The following is a 25,962-nucleotide window of genomic DNA, read 5'->3' as shown; positions in this document are numbered from 1 at the left end:
ACTGCTGTGTCTCGTTCAGCCAGTATAGGACCACGTCTGGGAGAAATTTCGAGTCAATCGGTCCAAAGACCTGGAAGCTATTGAAAAAATCGGCCGAGGTTTTCATTAAAAATGGCCCCCTTTCACTAAAATATTCACCAAAAATACAAATTTCACCCGAATCCAATGGGGACTGCTGTGTCTCGTTCAGATAGTATAGGACCACGTCTGGGAGAAATTTCGAGTCAATCGGTCCAAAGACCTGGAAGCTATTGAAAAAATCGGCCGAGGTTTTCATGAAAAATGGCCCCCTTTCACTAAAATATTCACCAAAAATACAAATTTCACCCGAATCCAAGGGGGACTGCTGTGTCTCGTTCAGCCAGTATAGGACCACGTCTGGGAGAAATTTCGAGTCAATGGGTCCAAAGACCTGGAAGCTATTGAAAAAATCGGCCGAGGTTTTCATTAAAAATGGAAGATTTTCACTAAAATATTCACCAAAAATACAAATTTCACCCGAATCCAATGGGGACTGCTGTGTCTCGTTCAGATAGTATAGGACCACGTCTGGGAGAAATTTCGAGTCAATCGGTCCAAAGACCTGGAAGCTATTGAAAAAATCGGCCGAGGTTTTCATGAAAAATGGCAGATTTTCACTAAAATATTCACCAAAAATACAAATTTCACCCCAATCCAATGGGGACTGCTGTGTCTAGTTCAGCCAGTATAGGACCACGTCTGGGAGAAATTTCGAGTCAATGGGTCCAAAGACCTGGAAGCTATTGAAAAAATCGGCCGAGGTTTTCATGAATCCAATGGGGACTGCTGTGTCTCGTTCAGCCAGTATAGGACCACATCTGGGAGAAATTTCGAGTCAATGGGTCCAAAGACCTGGAAGCTATTGAAAAAATCGGCCGAGGTTTTCATGAAAAATGGAAGATTTTCACTAAAATATTCACCAAAAATACAAATTTCACCCGAATCCAATGCGGACTGCTGTGTCTCGTTCAGCCAGTATAGGACCACGTCTGGGAGAAATTTCGAGTCAATCGGTCCAAAGACCTGGAAGCTATTGAAAATATCGGCCGAGGTTTTCATGAAAAATGGCCCCCTTTCACTAAAATATTCACCAAAAATAAAAATTTCACCCGAATCCAATGCGGACTGCTGTGTCTTGTTCAGCCAGTATAGGACCACGTCTGGGAGAAATTTCGAGTCAATCGGTCCAAAGACCTGGAAGCTATTGAAAAAATCGGCCGACGTTTTCATTAAAAATGGCCCCCTTTCACTAAAATATTCACCAAAAATACAAATTTCACCCGAATCCAATGGGGACTGCTGTGTCTCGTTCAGCCAGTATAGGACCAAGTCTGGGAGAAATTTCGAGTCAATCGGTCCAAAGACCTGGAAGCTATTGAAAAAATCGGCCGAGGTTTTCATGAAAAATGGCCCCCTTTCACTAAAATATTCACCAAAAATACAAATTTCACCCGAATCCAATGGGGACTGCTGTGTCTCGTTCAGCCAGTATAGGACCACGTCTGGGAGAAATTTCGAGTCAATGGGTCCAAAGACCTGGAAGCTATTGAAAAAATCGGCCGAGGTTTTCATGAAAAATGGAAGATTTTCACTAAAATATTCACCAAAAATACAAATTTCACCCGAATCCAATGGGGACTGCTGTGTCTCGTTCAGCCAGTATAGGACCACGTCTGGGGGAAATTTCGAGTCAATGGGTCCAAAGACCTGGAAGCTATTGAAAAAATTGGCCGAGGTTTTCATGAAAAATGACCCCCTTTCACTAAAATATTCACCAAAAATACAAATTTCACCCGAATCCAATGGGGACTGCTGTGTCTCGTTCAGCCAGTATAGGACCACGTCTGGGGGAAATTTCGAGTCAATCGGTCCAAAGACCTGGAAGCTATTGAAAAAATCGGCCGAGGTTTTCATGAAAAATGGCAGATTTTCACTAAAATATTCACCAAAAATACAAATTTCACCCGAATCCAATGGGGACTGCTGTGTCTCGTTCAGCCAGTATAGGACCACGTCTGGGAGAAATTTCGAGTCAATGGGTCCAAAGACCTGGAAGCTATTGAAAAAATCGGCCGAGGTTATTCACCAAAAATACAAATTTCACCCGAATCCAATGGGGACTGCTGTGTCTCGTTCAGCCAGTATAGGACCACGTCTGGGAGAAATTTCGAGTCAATGGGTCCAAAGACCTGGAAGCTATTGAAAAAATCGGCCGAGGTTTTCATGAGAAATGGCCCCCTTTCACTAAAATATTCACCAAAAATACAAATTTCACCCGAATCCAATGCGGACTGCTGTGTCTCGTTCAGATAGTATAGGACCACGTCTGGGAGAAATTTCGAGTCAATGGGTCCAAAGACCTGGAAGCTATTGAAAAAATCGGCCGAGGTTTTCACTAAAAATGGCCCCCTTTCACTAAAATATTCACCAAAAATACAAATTTCACCCGAATCCAATGCGGACTGCTGTGTCTCGTTCAGATAGTATAGGACCACGTCTGGGAGAAATTTCGAGTCAATGGGTCCAAAGACCTGGAAGCTATTGAAAAAATCGGCCGAGGTTTTCATTAAAAATGGCCCCCTTTCACTAAAATATTCACCAAAAATACAAATTTCACCCGAATCCAATGGGGACTGCTGTGTCTCGTTCAGCCAGTATAGGACTAGTCTGGGAGAAATTTCGAGTCAATGGGTCCAAAGACCTGGAAGCTATTGAAAAAATCGGCCGAGGTTTTCATGAAAAATGGAAGATTTTCACTAAAATATTCACCAAAAATACAAATTTCACCCGAATCCAATGCGGACTGCTGTGTCTCGTTCAGCCAGTATAGGACCACGTCTGGGAGAAATTTCGAGTCAATCGGTCCAAAGACCTGGAAGCTATTGAAAAAATCGGCCGAGGTTTTCATTAAAAATGGCCCCCTTTCACTAAAATATTCACCAAAAATACAAATTTCACCCGAATCCAATGGGGACTGCTGTGTCTCGTTCAGATAGTATAGGACCACGTCTGGGAGAAATTTCGAGTCAATCGGTCCAAAGACCTGGAAGCTATTGAAAAAATCGGCCGAGGTTTTCATGAAAAATGGCCCCCTTTCACTAAAATATTCACCAAAAATACAAATTTCACCCGAATCCAAGGGGGACTGCTGTGTCTCGTTCAGCCAGTATAGGACCACGTCTGGGAGAAATTTCGAGTCAATGGGTCCAAAGACCTGGAAGCTATTGAAAAAATCGGCCGAGGTTTTCATTAAAAATGGAAGATTTTCACTAAAATATTCACCAAAAATACAAATTTCAGCCGAATCCAATGGGGACTGCTGTGTCTCGTTCAGATAGTATAGGACCACGTCTGGGAGAAATTTCGAGTCAATGGGTCCAAAGACCTGGAAGCTATTGAAAAAATCGGCCGAGGTTTTCATGAAAAATGGCAGATTTTCACTAAAATATTCACCAAAAATACAAATTTCACCCGAATCCAATGGGGACTGCTGTGTCTAGTTCAGCCAGTATAGGACCACGTCTGGGAGAAATTTCGAGTCAATCGGTCCAAAGACCTGGAAGCTATTGAAAAAATCGGCCGAGGTTTTCATGAATCCAATGGGGACTGCTGTGTCTCGTTCAGCCAGTATAGGACCACATCTGGGAGAAATTTCGAGTCAATGGGTCCAAAGACCTGGAAGCTATTGAAAAAATCGGCCGAGGTTTTCATGAAAAATGGAAGATTTTCACTAAAATATTCACCAAAAATACAAATTTCACCCGAATCCAATGCGGACTGCTGTGTCTCGTTCAGCCAGTATAGGACCACGTCTGGGAGAAATTTCGAGTCAATCGGTCCAAAGACCTGGAAGCTATTGAAAAAATCGGCCGAGGTTTTCATGAAAAATGGCCCCCTTTCACTAAAATATTCACCAAAAATACAAATTTCACCCGAATCCAATGCGGACTGCTGTGTCTTGTTCAGCCAGTATAGGACCACGTCTGGGAGAAATTTCGAGTCAATCGGTCCAAAGACCTGGAAGCTATTGAAAAAATCGGCCGACGTTTTCATTAAAAATGGCCCCCTTTCACTAAAATATTCACCAAAAATACAAATTTCACCCGAATCCAATGGGGACTGCTGTGTCTCGTTCAGCCAGTATAGGACCAAGTCTGGGAGAAATTTCGAGTCAATCGGTCCAAAGACCTGGAAGCTATTGAAAAAATCGGCCGAGGTTTTCATGAAAAATGGCCCCCTTTCACTAAAATATTCACCAAAAATACAAATTTCACCCGAATCCAATGGGGACTGCTGTGTCTCGTTCAGCCAGTATAGGACCACGTCTGGGAGAAATTTCGAGTCAATGGGTCCAAAGACCTGGAAGCTATTGAAAAAATCGGCCGAGGTTTTCATGAAAAATGGAAGATTTTCACTAAAATATTCACCAAAAATACAAATTTCACCCGAATCCAATGGGGACTGCTGTGTCTCGTTCAGCCAGTATAGGACCACGTCTGGGGGAAATTTCGAGTCAATGGGTCCAAAGACCTGGAAGCTATTGAAAAAATTGGCCGAGGTTTTCATGAAAAATGACCCCCTTTCACTAAAATATTCACCAAAAATACAAATTTCACCGGAATCCAATGGGGACTGCTGTGTCTCGTTCAGCCAGTATAGGACCACGTCTGGGGGAAATTTCGAGTCAATCGGTCCAAAGACCTGGAAGCTATTGAAAAAATCGGCCGAGGTTTTCATGAAAAATGGCAGATTTTCACTAAAATATTCACCAAAAATACAAATTTCACCCGAATCCAATGGGGACTGCTGTGTCTCGTTCAGCCAGTATAGGACCACGTCTGGGAGAAATTTCGAGTCAATGGGTCCAAAGACCTGGAAGCTATTGAAAAAGTCGGCGGAGGTTTTCATTAAAAATGGCCCCCTTTCACTAAAATATTCACCAAAAATACAAATTTCACCCGAATCCAATGGGGACTACTGTGTCTCGTTCAGCCAGTATAGGACCACGTCTGGGAGAAATTTCGAGTCAATGGGTCCAAAGACCTGGAAGCTATTGAAAAAATCGGCCGAGGTTTTCATGAAAAATGGCAGATTTTCACTAAAATATTCACCAAAAATACAAATTTCACCCGAATCCAATGCGGACTGCTGTGTCTCGTTCAGCCAGTATAGGACCACGTCTGGGAGAAATTCCGAGTCAATCGGTCCAAAGACCTGGAAGCTATTGAAAAAATCGGCCGAGGTTTTCATGAAAAATGGCCCCCTTTCACTGAAATATTCACCAAAAATACAAATTTCACCCGAATCCAATGGGGACTGCTGTGTCTCGTTCAGCCAGTATAGGACCACGTCTGGGAGAAATTTCGAGTCAATCGGTCCAAAGACCTGGAAGCTATTGAAAAAATCGGCCGAGGTTTTCATGAAAAATGGCCCCCTTTCACTAAAATATTCACCAAAAATACAAATTTCACCCGAATCCAATGGGGACTGCTGTGTCTGGTTCAGCCAGTATAGGACCACGTCTGGGAGAAATTTCGAGTCAATCGGTCCAAAGACCTGGAAGCTATTGAAAAAATCGGCCGAGGTTTACATTAAAAATGGCCCCCTTTCACTAAAATATTCACCAAAAATACAAATTTCACCCGAATCCAATGCGGACTGCTGTGTCTCGTTCAGATAGTATAGGACCACGTCTGGGAGAAATTTCGAGTCAATGGGTCCAAAGACCTGGAAGCTATTGAAAAAATCGGCCGAGGTTTTCATGAAAAATGGCAGATTTTCACTAAAATATTCACCAAAAATACAAATTTCACCCGAATCCAATGCGGACTGCTGTGTCTCGTTCAGCCAGTATAGGACCACGTCTGGGAGAAATTTCGAGTCAATCGGTCCAAAGACCTGGAAGCTATTGAAAAAATCGGCCGAGGTTTTCATTAAAAATGGCCCCCTTTCACTAAAATATTCACCAAAAATAAAAATTTCACCCGAATCCAATGGGGACTGCTGTGTCTCCTTCAGCCAGTATAGGACCACGTCTGGGAGAAATTTTGAGTCAATGGGTCCAAAGACCTGGAAGCTATTGAAAAAATCGGCCGAGGTTTTCATGAAAAATGGAAGATTTTCACTAAAATATTCACCAAAAATACAAATTTCACCCGAATCCAATGCGGACTGCTGTGTCTCGTTCAGCCAGTATAGGACCACGTCTGGGAGAAATTTCGAGTCAATCGGTCCAAAGACCTGGAAGCTATTGAAAAAATCGGCCGAGGTTTTCATGAAAAATGGCAGATTTTCACTAAAATATTCACCAAAAATACAAATTTCACCCGAATCCAATGGGGACTGCTGTGTCTCGTTCAGCCAGTATAGGACCACGTCTGGGAGACATTTCGAGTCAATCGGTCCAAAGACCTGGAAGCTATTGAAAAAATCGGCCGAGGTTTTCATGAATCCAATGGGGACTGCTGTGTCTCGTTCAGCCAGTATAGGACCACTTCTGGGAGAAATTTCGAGTCAATGGGTCCAAAGACCTGGAAGCTATTGAAAAAATCGGCCGAGGTTTTCATGAAAAATGGCAGATTTTCACTAAAATATTCACCAAAAATACAAATTTCACCCGAATCCAATGCGGACTGCTGTGTCTCGTTCAGCCAGTATAGGACCACGTCTGGGAGAAATTCCGAGTCAATCGGTCCAAAGACCTGGAAGCTATTGAAAAAATCGGCCGAGGTTTTCATGAAAAATGGCCCCCTTTCACTAAAATATTCACCAAAAATACAAATTTCACCCGAATCCAATGGGGACTGCTGTGTCTCGTTCAGCCAGTATAGGACCACGTCTGGGAGAAATTTCGAGTCAATGGGTCCAAAGACCTGGAAGCTATTGAAAAAATCGGCCGAGGTTTTCATGAAAAATGGCAGATTTTCACTAAAATATTCACCAAAAATACAAATTTCACCCGAATCCAATGCGGACTGCTGTGTCTCGTTCAGCCAGTATAGGACCACGTCTGGGAGAAATTCCGAGTCAATCGGTCCAAAGACCTGGAAGCTATTGAAAAAATCGGCCGAGGTTTTCATGAAAAATGGCAGATTTTCACTAAAATATTCACCAAAAATACAAATTTCACCCGAATCCAATGGGGACTGCTGTGTCTCGTTCAGCCAGTATAGGACCACGTCTGGGAGACATTTCGAGTCAATCGGTCCAAAGACCTGGAAGCTATTGAAAAAATCGGCCGAGGTTTTCATGAAAAATGGCCCCCTTTCACTAAAATATTCACCAAAAATACAACTTTCACCCGAATCCAATGCGGACTGCTGTGTCTCGTTCAGCCAGTATAGGACCACGTCTGGGAGAAATTTCGAGTCAATGGGTCCAAAGACCTGGAAGCTATTGAAAAAATCGGCCGAGGTTTTCATGAAAAATGGCAGATTTTCACTAAAATATTCACCAAAAATACAAATTTCACCCGAATCCAATGCGGACTGCTGTGTCTCGTTCAGCCAGTATAGGACCACGTCTGGGAGAAATTTCGAGTCAATCGGTCCAAAGACCTGGAAGCTATTGAAAAAATCGGCCGAGGTTTTCATTAAAAATGGCCCCCTTTCACTAAAATATTCACCAAAAATAAAAATTTCACCCGAATCCAATGGGGACTGCTGTGTCTCGTTCAGCCAGTATAGGACCACGTCTGGGAGACATTTCGAGTCAATCGGTCCAAAGACCTGGAAGCTATTGAAAAAATCGGCCGAGGTTTTCATGAAAAATGGCCCCCTTTCACTAAAATATTCACCAAAAATACAAATTTCACCCGAATCCAATGGGGACTGCTGTGTCTCGTTCAGCCAGTATAGGACCACGTCTGGGAGAAATTTCGAGTCAATGGGTCCAAAGACCTGGAAGCTATTGAAAAAATCGGCCGAGGTTTTCATGAAAAATGGCAGATTTTCACTAAAATATTCACCAAAAATACAAATTTCACCCGAATCCAATGCGGACTGCTGTGTCTCGTTCAGCCAGTATAGGACCACGTCTGGGAGAAATTCCGAGTCAATCGGTCCAAAGACCTGGAAGCTATTGAAAAAATCGGCCGAGGTTTTCATGAAAAATGGCAGATTTTCACTAAAATATTCACCAAAAATACAAATTTCACCCGAATCCAATGGGGACTGCTGTGTCTCGTTCAGCCAGTATAGGACCACGTCTGGGAGACATTTCGAGTCAATCGGTCCAAAGACCTGGAAGCTATTGAAAAAATCGGCCGAGGTTTTCATGAAAAATGGCCCCCTTTCACTAAAATATTCACCAAAAATACAACTTTCACCCGAATCCAATGCGGACTGCTGTGTCTCGTTCAGCCAGTATAGGACCACGTCTGGGAGAAATTTCGAGTCAATGGGTCCAAAGACCTGGAAGCTATTGAAAAAATCGGCCGAGGTTTTCATGAAAAATGGCAGATTTTCACTAAAATATTCACCAAAAATACAAATTTCACCCGAATCCAATGCGGACTGCTGTGTCTCGTTCAGCCAGTATAGGACCACGTCTGGGAGAAATTTCGAGTCAATCGGTCCAAAGACCTGGAAGCTATTGAAAAAATCGGCCGAGGTTTTCATTAAAAATGGCCCCCTTTCACTAAAATATTCACCAAAAATAAAAATTTCACCCGAATCCAATGGGGACTGCTGTGTCTCGTTCAGCCAGTATAGGACCACGTCTGGGAGAAATTTTGAGTCAATGGGTCCAAAGACCTGGAAGCTATTCAAAAAATCGGCCGAGGTTTTCATGAAAAATGGAAGATTTTCACTAAAATATTCACCAAAAATACAAATTTCACCCGAATCCAATGCGGACTGCTGTGTCTCGTTCAGCCAGTATAGGACCACGTCTGGGAGAAATTTCGAGTCAATCGGTCCAAAGACCTGGAAGCTATTGAAAAAATCGGCCGAGGTTTTCATGAAAAATGGCAGATTTTCACTAAAATATTCACCAAAAATACAAATTTCACCCGAATCCAATGGGGACTGCTGTGTCTCGTTCAGCCAGTATAGGACCACGTCTGGGAGACATTTCGAGTCAATCGGTCCAAAGACCTGGAAGCTATTGAAAAAATCGGCCGAGGTTTTCATGAATCCAATGGGGACTGCTGTGTCTCGTTCAGCCAGTATAGGACCACGTCTGGGAGAAATTTCGAGTCAATGGGTCCAAAGACCTGGAAGCTATTGAAAAAATCGGCCGAGGTTTTCATGAAAAATGGCAGATTTTCACTAAAATATTCACCAAAAATACAAATTTCACCCGAATCCAATGCGGACTGCTGTGTCTCGTTCAGCCAGTATAGGACCACGTCTGGGAGAAATTCCGAGTCAATCGGTCCAAAGACCTGGAAGCTATTGAAAAAATCGGCCGAGGTTTTCATGAAAAATGGCCCCCTTTCACTAAAATATTCACCAAAAATACAAATTTCACCCGAATCCAATGGGGACTGCTGTGTCTCGTTCAGCCAGTATAGGACCACGTCTGGGAGAAATTTCGAGTCAATGGGTCCAAAGACCTGGAAGCTATTGAAAAAATCGGCCGAGGTTTTCATGAAAAATGGAAGATTTTCACTAAAATATTCACCAAAAATACAAATTTCACCCGAATCCAATGCGGACTGCTGTGTCTCTTTCAGCCAGTATAGGACCACGTCTGGGAGAAATTTCGAGTCAATCGGTCCAAAGACCTGGAAGCTATTGAAAAAATCGGCCGAGGTTTTCATGAAAAATGGCAGATTTTCACTAAAATATTCACCAAAAATACAAATTTCACCCGAATCCAATGGGGACTGCTGTGTCTCGTTCAGCCAGTATAGGACCACGTCTGGGAGACATTTCGAGTCAATCGGTCCAAAGACCTGGAAGCTATTGAAAAAATCGGCCGAGGTTTTCATGAATCCAATGGGGACTGCTGTGTCTCGTTCAGCCAGTATAGGACCACGTCTGGGAGAAATTTCGAGTCAATGGGTCCAAAGACCTGGAAGCTATTGAAAAAATCGGCCGAGGTTTTCATGAAAAATGGCAGATTTTCACTAAAATATTCACCAAAAATACAAATTTCACCCGAATCCAATGCGGACTGCTGTGTCTCGTTCAGCCAGTATAGGACCACGTCTGGGAGAAATTCCGAGTCAATCGGTCCAAAGACCTGGAAGCTATTGAAAAAATCGGCCGAGGTTTTCATGAAAAATGGCCCCCTTTCACTAAAATATTCACCAAAAATACAAATTTCACCCGAATCCAATGCGGACTGCTGTGTCTCGTTCAGATAGTATAGGACCACGTCTGGGAGAAACTTCGAGTCAATGGGTCCAAAGACCTGGAAGCTATTGAAAAAATCGGCCAAGGTTTTCATGAAAAATGGCACCCTTTCACTAAAATATTCACCAAAAATACAAATTTCACCCGAATCCAATGGGGACTGCTGTGTCTCGTTCAGCCAGTATAGGACCACGTCTGGGAGAAATTTCGAGTCAATGGGTCCAAAGACCTGGAAGCTATTGAAAAAATCGGCCGAGGTTTTCATGAAAAATGGAAGATTTTCACTAAAATATTCACCAAAAATACAAATTTCACCCGAATCCAATGCGGACTGCTGTGTCTCGTTCAGCCAGTATAGGACCACGTCTGGGAGAAATTTCGAGTCAATCGGTCCAAAGACCTGGAAGCTATTGAAAAAATCGGCCGAGGTTTTCATGAATCCAATGGGGACTGCTGTGTCTCGTTCAGCCAGTATAGGACCACGTCTGGGAGAAATTTCGAGTCAATGGGTCCAAAGACCTGGAAGCTATTGAAAAAATCGGCCGAGGTTTTCATGAAAAATGGAAGATTTTCACTAAAATATTCACCAAAAATACAAATTTCACCCGAATCCAATGCGGACTGCTGTGTCTCGTTCAGCCAGTATAGGACCACGTCTGGGAGAAATTTCGAGTCAATCGGTCCAAAGACCTGGAAGCTATTGAAAAAATCGGCCGAGGTTTTCATGAAAAATGGCCCCCTTTCACTAAAATATTCACCAAAAATACAAATTTCACCCGAATCCAATGGGGACTGCTGTGTCTGGTTCAGCCAGTATAGGACCACGTCTGGGAGAAATTTTGAGTCAATGGGTCCAAAGACCTGGAAGCTATTGAAAAAATCGGCCAAGGTTTTCATGAAAAATGGAAGATTTTCACTAAAATATTCACCAAAAATACAAATTTCACCCGAATCCAATGCGGACTGCTGTGTCTCGTTCAGCCAGTATAGGACCACGTCTGGGAGAAATTTCGAGTCAATCGGTCCAAAGACCTGGAAGCTATTGAAAAAATCGGCCGAGGTTTTCATGAAAAATGGCCCCCTTTCACTAAAATATTCACCAAAAATACAAATTTCACCCGAATCCAATGGGGACTGCTGTGTCTGGTTCAGCCAGTATAGGACCACGTCTGGGAGAAATTTCGAGTCAATGGGTCCAAAGACCTGGAAGCTATTGAAAAAATCGGCCAAGGTTTTCATGAAAAATGGCAGATTTAAACTAAAATATTCACCAAAAATACAAATTTCACCCAAATCCAATGGGGACTGCTGTGTCTCGTTCAGCCAGTATAGGACCACGTCTGGGAGAAATTTCGAGTCAATGGGTCCAAAGACCTGGAAGCTATTGAAAAAATTGGCAGAGGTTTTCATGAAAAATGGCAGATTTTCACTAAAATATTCACCAAAAATACAAATTTCACCCGAATCCAATGGGGACTGCTGTGTCTGGTTCAGCCAGTATAGGACCACGTCTGGGAGAAATTTTGAGTCAATGGGTCCAAAGACCTGGAAGCTATTGAAAAAATCGGCCAAGGTTTTCATGAAAAATGGAAGATTTTCACTAAAATATTCACCAAAAATACAAATTTCACCCGAATCCAATGCGGACTGCTGTGTCTCGTTCAGCCAGTATAGGACCACGTCTGGGAGAAATTTCGAGTCAATCGGTCCAAAGACCTGGAAGCTATTGAAAAAATCGGCCGAGGTTTTCATGAAAAATGGCCCCCTTTCACTAAAATATTCACCAAAAATACAAATTTCACCCGAATCCAATGGGGACTGCTGTGTCTGGTTCAGCCAGTATAGGACCACGTCTGGGAGAAATTTCGAGTCAATGGGTCCAAAGACCTGGAAGCTATTGAAAAAATCGGCCAAGGTTTTCATGAAAAATGGCAGATTTAAACTAAAATATTCACCAAAAATACAAATTTCACCCAAATCCAATGGGGACTGCTGTGTCTCGTTCAGCCAGTATAGGACCACGTCTGGGAGAAATTTCGAGTCAATGGGTCCAAAGACCTGGAAGCTATTGAAAAAATTGGCAGAGGTTTTCATGAAAAATGGCAGATTTTCACTAAAATATTCACCAAAAATACAAATTTCACCCGAATCCAATGGGGACTGCTGTGTCTCGTTCAGCCAGTATAGGACCACGTCTGGGAGAAATTTCGAGTCAATGGGTCCAAAGACCTGGAAGCTATTGAAAAAATCGGCCGAGGTTTTCATGAATCCAATGGGGACTGCTGTGTCTCGTTCAGCCAGTATAGGACCACGTCTGGGAGAAATTTCGAGTCAATGGGTCCAAAGACCTGGAAGCTATTGAAAAAATCGGCCGAGGTTTTCATGAAAAATGGAAGATTTTCACTAAAATATTCACCAAAAATACAAATTTCACCCGAATCCAATGCGGACTGCTGTGTCTCGTTCAGCCAGTATAGGACCACGTCTGGGAGAAATTTCGAGTCAATCGGTCCAAAGACCTGGAAGCTATTGAAAAAATCGGCCGAGGTTTTCATGAAAAATGGCCCCCTTTCACTAAAATATTCACCAAAAATACAAATTTCACCCGAATCCAATGGGGACTGCTGTGTCTCGTTCAGCCAGTATAGGACCACGTCTGGGAGAAATTTCGAGTCAATGGGTCCAAAGACCTGGAAGCTATTGAAAAAATCGGCCGAGGTTTTCATGAAAAATGGAAGATTTTCACTAAAATATTCACCAAAAATACAAATTTCACCCGAATCCAATGGGGACTGCTGTGTCTCGTTCAGCCAGTATAGGACCACGTCTGGGGGAAATTTCGAGTCAATGGGTCCAAAGACCTGGAAGCTATTGAAAAAATTGGCCGAGGTTTTCATGAAAAATGACCCCCTTTCACTAAAATATTCACCAAAAATACAAATTTCACCCGAATCCAATGGGGACTGCTGTGTCTCGTTCAGCCAGTATAGGACCACGTCTGGGGGAAATTTCGAATCAATCGGTCCAAAGACCTGGAAGCTATTGAAAAAATCGGCCGAGGTTTTCATGAAAAATGGCAGATTTTCACTAAAATATTCACCAAAAATACAAATTTCACCCGAATCCAATGGGGACTGCTGTGTCTCGTTCAGCCAGTATAGGACCACGTCTGGGAGAAATTTCGAGTCAATGGGTCCAAAGACCTGGAAGCTATTGAAAAAATCGGCCGAGGTTATTCACCAAAAATACAAATTTCACCCGAATCCAATGGGGACTGCTGTGTCTCGTTCAGCCAGTATAGGACCACGTCTGGGAGAAATTTCGAGTCAATGGGTCCAAAGACCTGGAAGCTATTGAAAAAATCGGCCGAGGTTTTCATGAGAAATGGCCCCCTTTCACTAAAATATTCACCAAAAATACAAATTTCACCCGAATCCAATGCGGACTGCTGTGTCTCGTTCAGATAGTATAGGACCACGTCTGGGAGAAATTTCGAGTCAATCGGTCCAAAGACCTGGAAGCTATTGAAAAAATCGGCCGAGGTTTTCACTAAAAATGGCCCCCTTTCACAAAAATATTCACCAAAAATACAAATTTCACCCGAATCCAATGCGGACTGCTGTGTCTCGTTCAGATAGTATAGGACCACGTCTGGGAGAAATTTCGAGTCAATGGGTCCAAAGACCTGGAAGCTATTGAAAAAATCGGCCGAGGTTTTCATTAAAAATGGCCCCCTTTCACTAAAATATTCACCAAAAATACAAATTTCACCCGAATCCAATGGGGACTGCTGTGTCTCGTTCAGCCAGTATAGGACTAGTCTGGGAGAAATTTCGAGTCAATGGGTCCAAAGACCTGGAAGCTATTGAAAAAATCGGCCGAGGTTTTCATGAAAAATGGAAGATTTTCACTAAAATATTCACCAAAAATACAAATTTCACCCGAATCCAATGCGGACTGCTGTGTCTCGTTCAGCCAGTATAGGACCACGTCTGGGAGAAATTTCGAGTCAATCGGTCCAAAGACCTGGAAGCTATTGAAAAAATCGGCCGAGGTTTTCATTAAAAATGGCCCCCTTTCACTAAAATATTCACCAAAAATACAAATTTCACCCGAATCCAATGGGGACTGCTGTGTCTCGTTCAGATAGTATAGGACCACGTCTGGGAGAAATTTCGAGTCAATCGGTCCAAAGACCTGGAAGCTATTGAAAAAATCGGCCGAGGTTTTCATGAAAAATGGCCCCCTTTCACTAAAATATTCACCAAAAATACAAATTTCACCCGAATCCAAGGGGGACTGCTGTGTCTCGTTCAGCCAGTATAGGACCACGTCTGGGAGAAATTTCGAGTCAATGGGTCCAAAGACCTGGAAGCTATTGAAAAAATCGGCCGAGGTTTTCATGAATCCAATGGGGACTGCTGTGTCTCGTTCAGCCAGTATAGGACCACATCTGGGAGAAATTTCGAGTCAATGGGTCCAAAGACCTGGAAGCTATTGAAAAAATCGGCCGAGGTTTTCATGAAAAATGGAAGATTTTCACTAAAATATTCACCAAAAATACAAATTTCACCCGAATCCAATGCGGACTGCTGTGTCTCGTTCAGCCAGTATAGGACCACGTCTGGGAGAAATTTCGAGTCAATCGGTCCAAAGACCTGGAAGCTATTGAAAAAATCGGCCGAGGTTTTCATGAAAAATGGCCCCCTTTCACTAAAATATTCACCAAAAATACAAATTTCACCCGAATCCAATGCGGACTGCTGTGTCTTGTTCAGCCAGTATAGGACCACGTCTGGGAGAAATTTCGAGTCAATCGGTCCAAAGACCTGGAAGCTATTGAAAAAATCGGCCGACGTTTTCATTAAAAATGGCCCCCTTTCACTAAAATATTCACCAAAAATACAAATTTCACCCGAATCCAATGGGGACTGCTGTGTCTCGTTCAGCCAGTATAGGACCAAGTCTGGGAGAAATTTCGAGTCAATCGGTCCAAAGACCTGGAAGCTATTGAAAAAATCGGCCGAGGTTTTCATGAAAAATGGCCCCCTTTCACTAAAATATTCACCAAAAATACAAATTTCACCCGAATCCAATGGGGACTGCTGTGTCTCGTTCAGCCAGTATAGGACCACGTCTGGGAGAAATTTCGAGTCAATGGGTCCAAAGACCTGGAAGCTATTGAAAAAATCGGCCGAGGTTTTCATGAAAAATGGAAGATTTTCACTAAAATATTCACCAAAAATACAAATTTCACCCGAATCCAATGCGGACTGCTGTGTCTCGTTCAGCCAGTATAGGACCACGTCTGGGAGAAATTTCGAGTCAATCGGTCCAAAGACCTGGAAGCTATTGAAAAAGTCGGCGGAGGTTTTCATTAAAAATGGCCCCCTTTCACTAAAATATTCACCAAAAATACAAATTTCACCCGAATCCAATGGGGACTACTGTGTCTCGTTCAGCCAGTATAGGACCACGTCTGGGAGAAATTTCGAGTCAATGGGTCCAAAGACCTGGAAGCTATTGAAAAAATCGGCCGAGGTTTTCATGAAAAATGGAAGATTTTCACTAAAATATTCACCAAAAATACAAATTTCACCCGAATCCAATGGGGACTGCTGTGTCTCGTTCAGCCAGTATAGGACCACGTCTGGGGGAAATTTCGAGTCAATGGGTCCAAAGACCTGGAAGCTATTGAAAAAATTGGCCGAGGTTTTCATGAAAAATGACCCCCTTTCACTAAAATATTCACCAAAAATACAAATTTCACCGGAATCCAATGGGGACTGCTGTGTCTCGTTCAGCCAGTATAGGACCACGTCTGGGGGAAATTTCGAGTCAATCGGTCCAAAGACCTGGAAGCTATTGAAAAAATCGGCCGAGGTTTTCATGAAAAATGGCAGATTTTCACTAAAATATTCACCAAAAATACAAATTTCACCCGAATCCAATGGGGACTGCTGTGTCTCGTTCAGCCAGTATAGGACCACGTCTGGGAGAAATTTCGAGTCAATGGGTCCAAAGACCTGGAAGCTATTGAAAAAGTCGGCGGAGGTTTTCATTAAAAATGGCCCCCTTTCACTAAAATATTCACCAAAAATACAAATTTCACCCGAATCCAATGGGGACTACTGTGTCTCGTTCAGCCAGTATAGGACCACGTCTGGGAGAAATTTCGAGTCAATGGGTCCAAAGACCTGGAAGCTATTGAAAAAATCGGCCGAGGTTTTCATGAAAAATGGAAGATTTTCACTAAAATATTCACCAAAAATACAAATTTCACCCGAATCCAATGGGGACTGCTGTGTCTCGTTCAGCCAGTATAGGACCACGTCTGGGGGAAATTTCGAGTCAATGGGTCCAAAGACCTGGAAGCTATTGAAAAAATTGGCCGAGGTTTTCATGAAAAATGACCCCCTTTCACTAAAATATTCACCAAAAATACAAATTTCACCGGAATCCAATGGGGACTGCTGTGTCTCGTTCAGCCAGTATAGGACCACGTCTGGGGGAAATTTCGAGTCAATCGGTCCAAAGACCTGGAAGCTATTGAAAAAATCGGCCGAGGTTTTCATGAAAAATGGCAGATTTTCACTAAAATATTCACCAAAAATACAAATTTCACCCGAATCCAATGGGGACTGCTGTGTCTCGTTCAGCCAGTATAGGACCACGTCTGGGAGAAATTTCGAGTCAATGGGTCCAAAGACCTGGAAGCTATTGAAAAAATCGGCCGAGGTTATTCACCAAAAATACAAATTTCACCCGAATCCAATGGGGACTGCTGTGTCTCGTTCAGCCAGTATAGGACCACGTCTGGGAGAAATTTCGAGTCAATGGGTCCAAAGACCTGGAAGCTATTGAAAAAATCGGCCGAGGTTTTCATGAGAAATGGCCCCCTTTCACTAAAATATTCACCAAAAATACAAATTTCACCCGAATCCAATGGGGACTGCTGTGTCTCGTTCAGCCAGTATAGGACAACGTCTGGGAGAAATTTCGAGTCAATCGGTCCAAAGACCTGGAAGCTATTGAAAAAATCGGCCGAGGTTTTCATGAAAAATGGCAGATTTTCACTAAAATATTCACCAAAAATACAAATTTCACCCGAATCCAATGGGGACTGCTGTGTCTCGTTCAGCCAGTATAGGACCACGTCTGGGAGAAATTTCGAGTCAATGGGTCCAAAGACCTGGAAGCTATTGAAAAAATCGGCCGAGGTTTTCATGAGAAATGGCCCCCTTTCACTAAAATATTCACCAAAAATACAAATTTCACCCGAATCCAATGGGGACTGCTGTGTCTCGTTCAGCCAGTATAGGACAACGTCTGGGAGAAATTTCGAGTCAATCGGTCCAAAGACCTGGAAGCTATTGAAAAAATCGGCCGAGGTTTTCATTAAAAATGGCGGATTTTCACTAAAATATTCACCAAAAATACAAATTCCACCCGAGTCCAATAAAACCTGCTGTTTTTTCTTTCGCAAGTATGGACAACATTTGTGATCAATTTCGAGTCAATCAGTCAAAAGACTACCGAACCCCTAGCCCTATAACACTAACCCTATCCCTTACCGTAGCCTTAAGCCAGCGTCATGAAATGTCATTGTCCCTTTTCACTAAAATATTCACCAAAAATACAAATGCCACCCAAATCCTGCTGTGTCTCTTTCAGCCAGTATAGGACCACGTCTGGGAAAAATTTCGAGTCAATCGGTCAAACAACCTGGAAGCTATTGGAGAAATCGGCCAACGTTTTTATGAAAAAAAGTGACTCTTATTTAAAAGATAATGGAAATATAGAAGCCCATTAGCTCATTTGGTACGGGGGTTATCCCATGTACAGAGGTTTTGTACTTGCTGCAGAGGCCCCTGGTTCATGTCCAACCTGAGGCTCTTTGCTGTATGGGTATTCTGAACTTAATCAATTGCTTATTTTGAACGGGGTCAGGTTTAAACTTCTCCTGAACATCCAAAAGACCCTGGAAAAAATTGGCAACATTCATTCTCTTAAGTAGTTGTTGCTGAATGGTTACAGCTATTGAAAAAATTGGCCGATGTATTCATGAATAATTGTAACTTTTCATTCATATATTCTTGAAAAACAAAAGTTCCACATAAATCTAATAAAAAGTGGTGTGTCTCATTCAGCCAGTACAGGAAGACATTTCTGCACTGAATTTGAGTCAATTGGTAACATGAAGTTATTGAATAAGAGCCATTATCTTACCAAAAATATAACCTACAAGTTAAAGACATAACACATTAGTAATCAAAATGTTACATGAAATCAGTTTAGACATTTTTTTTAACCATAATTTTCACTAATATCATCATGTCAGCATGAAGAAACATTGTTTTTGTGCAGATCAATCAAACAATAGAGTAATTTATTGATGGTCCCTCAGTCAGCCTCCAGTGCGGTGTGAACCTCAGGAAGAGGCGCCGCTGGGTGTCGTCATCCAACATAAAACTAACTTCACCTCAGTGTAACGCAGATGTATTGATCCGCTAATCAAGAGGAAAAAAAATCTTCTTTGGTCAAGCCGCCATATTTAAACATTTTCATCGATGTACATACCAACATACATTTCTGGCTTTATTTGTGTTTTTCTAAAACTGTTGTTGAATCTGAATAAAACCTCAGCGGAACGTTTCGTTTTTTGCGGAAACAACTGCGGAAGGGAAAGTCGGCAGGACTGCAGCCCCGGACAGAATTAACGGTAACACCAGTTGGATACATGTGAGGTAAACATTCGTTGGATTTAATGTCGATATTAAACAAACGTATTATTTGATTACGATGACACTTTAGCTCAGCTAACAGTGACTGTATTGAGACATATCGCTCTACGTTAGACTGTGTGGCGCTGCTTTAGCTCTTTTAGAGACTCAGTGCAGATCTTCAGGCTGAGCTGGATGGAGACGTTAAAGTCCACCAACGTCGGTAGTGAAGAAAATGTCCGTTTTGCTTTCACTAACGTGCTTATTCAATTTTTTTCTTAGCGTAGTCGGTCCATGCAGGCAGTATCTCTGTGATCATGGTGACATGATACATACACGTTTATTGGATCCACCCAGGTGCAGCTAATGCATTTTAATAGGTCTTCAATGAATACTGTCTTCATTATGGTTATGATGTCCACTGTTTTGTCTGAGAGAGGTGTTGATTTATCTGTATGATCATCGTATAAGAAGCCTTAGTTTGTACTGGCTACTTACAAGGGTTTTATGAGGATACAAAGTGCAGATCTCTTCCAGCTGACTTATCCAACTTTTAGTGATGATTCTTAAAGCTGTCACCAGTTATGAATCTACAACTCGAATTTGATTGTCCCTTTTTAGTCCAAAAACCTAAAAATTAAGGATTCACGTACAAGGAATTTGGCTTTGTTTTTTTGGTAAATAACTGTCACAATTAACATGCTAAATAAAAGGAAAGAGCGAGTACCGCAAGTCAATAATCATCAATATAGATATAATATGAATATGTAAAATGTATCTGTTTTAACAATGTATAGAGCTGTACACAGAAATAAACAAAACAATGGGCATTTCCAAATGTACTGTCAAAACTGTTATAGAGTAAAGGAGCAAGTAGTCCCATTGAAACCTTACGGTTCATCCAAGTGTACGAATGTATTGGCAGTTAAATGGCTGACCCTGGTGCTTGTTGTCTGTACAGTGATAGTGTCACAGTGGATACAGAGCGATGCGGCGGCTGTACGTCGGCGGGTTGAGCCACTCGATCACCCAGAAAGATATAAAGGATCGATTCGGAAAGTTTGGAGAGGTTGAGGATGTGGAGCTCCGGACCAGGAGGGACGATGAGGGTGAGGAATCCAAGACACACTATAACACTCTGACATCCATGTTGATAAAAATAACAGTGTTAAACTCTGGTTATTTTTATTCTCTAGGTCAAATTATAAAATGGCCTCTTTAAACAAACGGACAGGGTGATTTCACACCAATACTGCTCATAAAAACATCACCAAAACAGGATTATGTGACTTTTTTGTTCAAACTTTATTTATATTTATTTATTACATTTAGGTTTGACCCTCATTTACAGTGACTTTGAGTCACTCTGACCAACCACAATAAAGGTGACTGTGATGGATTCTGCGAGTCTCTGCAGGTTGATTTTCATAGAAATCAGCTGAAGCTAATAATAATCAAAGTTGCCCTTACCATCATATCGTGACCATTTTGAGGCGTCTTTTTATTGTATCAATTGTTGTGGTTGCAGCAGGTATAAATCATACTTTGATGCTTAATATTTGTAAATTCAGGGATCCTCCTCAGTGACCTGTGTATGTTCTGACTCTCGCTCTTCTCCTGCAGGTGTTCCTTACAAAACCTTTGGCTACATTAACATCAACATTTCAGAGGGCGACCTGAAGAAGTGTAAGTGAAGTGAAATGTGTATTTAGACTGAGAGCTGTAAGAACCTTCTGTGTGAACACATCATTTAGTGTCACTCAGCCTTCAGGCGTTACTGTACTTCAAACAGAAGAAAACGCTGTCAGTTTCGGGAGATAACACACTTCACTGATCAGTTTCTGTGAATGTTGGTATCTTAAAACAAAACAGAATCAGGAAAATCACTGCACAATTCAATTCCAACGTGATGACCTGTTTGTGTTGGTGTCTCCTACATTGTGTTTACCATAACTGACAACATAGCTTGTGTTGTATCACCGGTATGAGATGAATGTGTTTCCTCTGCAGGTTTGACGGTGCTGAACAAGTCGAAATGGAAAGGAGGAACTCTGCAGATTGAAACAGCCAAGGAGAGTTTCCTGCACAGGTACAGTCGTGTTCCCCTCACCGTGAAAGTCTTCAGCGTGTAATATCAACACAAATATGACTATGGAACTAGAGGAAGGTGACATATAAGGGTTATAACTAGCGATTATTTTCATTTTCAACTAATCTTGAGATTTTTTTTTTATCAGTTAATCAGTAAATTGCTTTTCGTGTAAACATGCAGAACACCCCAAATTCAAAGTGATTCCAGTGATTCTTGAGGGACAAGAAGCTTCTTATAGTAGTTGAGGAAATATTCCACCTCTGATGATCTATGATGATGGATTCTTCCTGATATGAGTCGGTGCTGAGATTGTGGTGTTTGTGTCTCAGACTGGCTGAGGAGCGGCAGGCAGCAGCAGAGCAGCAGCAGCAGCCTGCAGCTGAGGACAAGAGACAGAAGATGCTGGAATCTCTGAGCAAAGCCGGCGTGGAAAACTTCAACATGAAGGCTGCGGTGCCGGGGACTGAGATACCAGGACACAAGGTCACATCATCTCATCATCTACCGCTTCCTGTTTTAATCTGTGTGTGTGTGTGTGTGTGTGTGTGTGTGTGTGTGTGTGTGTGTGTGTGTGTGTGTGTGTGTGTGTGTGTGTGTGTGTGTGTGTGTGTGTGTGGGGGGGTGTGGGTGCGTGCGGCCATTAACTCAGTTTGGTGTGGATATAAGATCCAGTAGAAACCAAGCAATTGATCATTTTAGGCTGATACCATTTTTTGTTATTTGAAAATGGCCATGGCCAGCACGAACATATGGTCCCTAATACATGCCGGGTCATCTTCTGACACTGAAGTAGATAAAGGCCCAAGCCACTAGTGGAGTATTTACAGTACTCATCTGAATGTGACCCACAGCGTCACGTGTGAGGGCGGAGTTGTTGACTTGTCCTCTCGGTGCTCTGGTTTCAGGACTGGGTGGTCAGTAAATTCGGACGGGTCCTCCCCGTTCTGCAGCTCCGGTGTCAGAAAGGCAGCAGAGCTCGAACCGTGAAGTACGACCCGTCCAAATACAGCCACAACATCCGCAAGCTGGACCGGTCCACCGAGGACCAGCACACACCCGTCACTCAGCTCACCTGGGAGCTACAGGGAGGGGATGATGACATCAGCAAGAAAAGGCGTGGGGAGTTCCCTCCGTTTGAGCCATCGAGACCCAAGAAGAGTCGGACAGACGTGGTCAACTCCCATAATACCGTGGGAAGAGCAAGGTAAAGATTTGATGTTTTCTGCTCCAAAACTCAAAGTTTAAGGACTTGAGTATTGAGACTTACAGTAACTTGATCTCACACTTGTTAGATCTCTCTCAGTGTTATTCTGCTCCCATCACTGTGTTTCCTCCTTGTCCTCTTAGTTTTAAGCAGACCGTCACCTCTGTCAGTCACACTGAGGCTCATCAGGTCACCAACGGACATGAACAACCAACCAACCACAGACCGGCTCAGAGGAGGTGGGCAGTGACTGACGGTGATATCGATTCAGACGAGGAAATCCGCAGAATGGTGCAGGCTCAGAACAACTCCCATGTTGCACTGCAGCAGGAAGTGGACGAGGACAAACTGGAAGTGGTCGGACTCGACTACTTGGTGAAGTCTGGAAGCTCCCGTCAGCAGCGGAGAGGTAACGACACGAAACACCAGTTCCTCTTTTAAGACCATTAATATCGTAAGCATCTCTCTGAAAGTGGAGCTGTATGATACCATTTCTTGGAGGAACCACTGCTGTTACTGTCGTACAAAATTTTCAAAATAATGCATTATTATTTGAACAAGTTTTTCTTGGGGATTTCAGGAAGCCCAGATGACGAAGAAGAGAACGACTACGACTCTGCAGACACAGATGAACTCCTCGCCGCTAGGAAACCTCCTCCTCCTCCTCCACCACAGGAGAGACTGACTCTGCCCGCCACAGAACAGCTCCCAAAAAACAACACAGACAAGAAGAGAAATACAAAGAAGAAAAGTAAAGCTGAGGAAGAAGAGGACGATTCAACAGATGAAGAAGATGATCTCGCCTCCAGGAAACCCTCCTCCACACAGCAGAGAGGGGATTCTGGTAAACCGAGTAAAAAGAAGATGAAAGTCCTTCCTGTCGTAAAACCACCTTCCTCAGAATCAGATAGCGATGATGAGGATGAAAGTGAGGAGGATGAAGATGAGGAGGATGAAGATGTGGATTTGGAATCAGCTGATTGCAGTTCAGATTCTGATTATGAAGCCATGTTTTCCAACGTCACCCGTCTGGAGATCTCCTTCGCTGATCTCCAGAGGCTAGCTGAAGAATCCCAACAGACTACAGCTCCCAGCATCCCCGGCGCCTCCTCTGAACAAGAAGCTAACCCCAAGTCCGGTCCAGCTGAACAACCTGCTCCGAAGAAAGGCATCATGCCAGAGGAGATCCTCGCTGCCCTCATGGAGGACAGCAGCGAGGACGAACAGAAGAAGAAAAAGAAGAGAAGAAAAGCCGTCGTGTCAATGCCGATGCCTGCCTTCCAGGGGACAAGGGCGCTAAGCGAGGGATCAGAACCAGAAGAGTGTCAGAAAAGACAGGAAGAGGAGGAGGAGGAGGAAGAGGGAAAAGAAAGCGAGGTCAAAAAACTGAAGCTGGATTCTAAAGCTCCTCAGCTGGACCGGAGAGCAACGGACAGCAAAACCAGCAGAACTGTGAGCGAACAGAAACGCACAGAAACAGAGAAGACGACTTCAGAGAGCAGCGAGGAGGAAGAAGAAGAAGAAGAAGAGGATGATGAAGAGGAGGTTGTGGTTGTTCCAAAAGTTTTAAAAGTTGTTCCAGCTAAAGCTGCAGTAAATTCTGAGAAAGCTGCGACTGATTCTTCCTCGAGCAGTGATGATGATGAGGAGGAGGAGGAGGAGGAGGAGGTGGTCAAACAGACTGCTCTTACAGTTAAGGTTGCGACAACGGATGAACCTTCATCTTCCAGCTCCTCTGAGGAAGATGAGGACAAGCAAGAGCTAATTCCTGCTAAAGATGGTGTGAAAGCACCACCTCCTCCTGCTCCTCACAGGGAGACATCATCCAGCGAGGAGACCGAGGAGGAAGAAGAAGAAGAAGAGGAGGAGGGAGGAAAAGGAGGAGGAGGTAAAGCAGGCTCCTCCCCGGGTGCAGTTGGGAGCTAAAGAGGAAGAGGAGCTGCAGAGGAAGGCCAACATGAGGAGGCTGGCTGCCGTCCAGCAGAGACAGAAAGAGGCTGAAGAACACAAGAAGCTCATTCAGGGAGCTCTCGCCAAACTGGTGGGTGCAGAGTGTGTTCAGATTAGACCGCTGAGTGTTTGGAAAGTCACAACATTTTAGGAATGAAAGCAAAACTTTTCGACTTGTAAAAATGTTAAATCATAACAAATGAAAAACGATATGAGTACGATATTATAAACTAAAAATTTAATGCAGTTTGGAAAGAAAACAGATTTATTAAGTTTGCATTGAAACGATGCATCATAAACCTCTGATTGGCCAGCTGTTATGTGTTCGGGCCAATCAGAGATTTGGGGTTTAACACAGAATGTTTATCTTCATCAGGACGCTCCGACACCAGGAGCAGGGAAACACATCGTCTTTGGCTCCGATGATGATGACGACGTGGTTGAGGATAAAGATAAGCAGGCAACCTCAGAGGTCACAACAAAAAAGAAGACACTGTTCCAGGACAGCCAATCAGAGGATGATTCCACAGGTGATGAGGCAGCAGCAACAACAGAAAAGGTGAGCGAACGAGGATAATACTATAATTCAGCAAAAAATTAAGCTATTTAAGCATGAATCGACAGAAAAAATCCTGAATGATCATGGCAATCAACAGTTCTTTCTTCTTTCTTCTTCTTTCAGGTGCGCCCGAAGTCGTCCGTTCCTCAGCTGTTCAGCGGCAGTGAGGATGAGGAGGATGGTGATGAAGAAAAGGATGGCAGCAGGTTTGACATCAGGCCTGAGTTTGAAGGTCGAGCAGGACAGAAGGTGAGAAAAGGAGTTCACACAGTGTCGCTCTGTACGCTTATCTGTTGTCTTTATATTATTAGATAACTGTATATACATTCTGCAGAACTGCGTTCAGGATTGTTCAGATACCTTGATGGATGAGCTAAGTACTGATGTCATTTGTTTGTTTGTTGTCCAGCTGATGGCGCTGCAGTCTCGCTTCGGGACGGACGAACGTTTCCGGATGGACTCTCGCTTCCTGGATGAGGACGTGGCTGAAGAGGAGGAGTCAGGTGAGGCTGTAGATGGCGTGGGCTGTGTTCTGACCTGCTGGATGTTTCTAAATTGCTCTCGTTAAACCTGTTAGAATCTCTTCCTGGTGTATAAAGCGACCGTTTGTGATTCAGAGAAAAACAAGAGTGTGACAGAGGATGAAGATGCTCTGGAGGAGGAGAGGAAGAAGAACCTGTCCATCCTGCAGGGCGTCCTCGGCAGCAGCCAACAAACCCCCACCAGCAAGACGCCCAGCAAGGCCAAGACCTTCAGGTCAGCCATACAAACATGGATGCAGAGTCTGGAACATTTTATATTAAATAGGAAATACATTTTAAAAATGTTATTTGTGTGTTTGCAGAGACGTCTCGGCGCTGCATTATGACCCCAGCAAAGAGGAACACGCTGCATTTGAGACCAAAAGTGAGGAAACCAAGGAAAGGTATGAACCCCGAAACTATGAATGCTGAACTTATTAACCAGATAGGACATTTGACAGACTTGGGACGATCCACATCACATTAGTTAATGAATCCCATGAAAACAACGAAACATGTGTGAGTCCCTCTCTCAATACTGACTTCTGACTGACAGAAAAGTCAAGTTAATCAATTTTTAATTAAATCTGT

General features: G+C 43.1%; 1 protein-coding gene across 1 annotated transcript; it reads left to right on the top strand.

Annotated features, from left to right (window-relative positions):
- Positions 1–19,151: 19,151 nt before the first annotated feature.
- On the top strand, positions 19,152–25,775 carry LOC311254097 (nucleolar protein 8-like; the record flags this gene model as incomplete). The annotated part of the gene is given in 14 exon segments (XM_084384504.1): positions 19,152–19,282; positions 20,007–20,154; positions 20,669–20,731; positions 21,056–21,134; positions 21,467–21,620; positions 22,043–22,341; positions 22,485–22,750; positions 22,922–24,237; positions 24,239–24,382; positions 24,668–24,850; positions 24,974–25,099; positions 25,260–25,353; positions 25,468–25,606; positions 25,695–25,775. Coding segments are annotated over 13 exon segments (3,065 nt in total), but the record flags the coding sequence as incomplete, so codon positions are not given.
- Positions 25,776–25,962: the final 187 nt, after the last annotated feature.

Source organism: Pagrus pagrus, assembly GCF_965226575.1.
Source record: "Pagrus pagrus genome assembly, contig: HAP1_SCAFFOLD_316, whole genome shotgun sequence".
Lineage (NCBI taxonomy): Eukaryota > Metazoa > Chordata > Actinopteri > Spariformes > Sparidae > Pagrus > Pagrus pagrus.
This window is presented reverse-complemented; position numbering and strand designations above follow the sequence as displayed.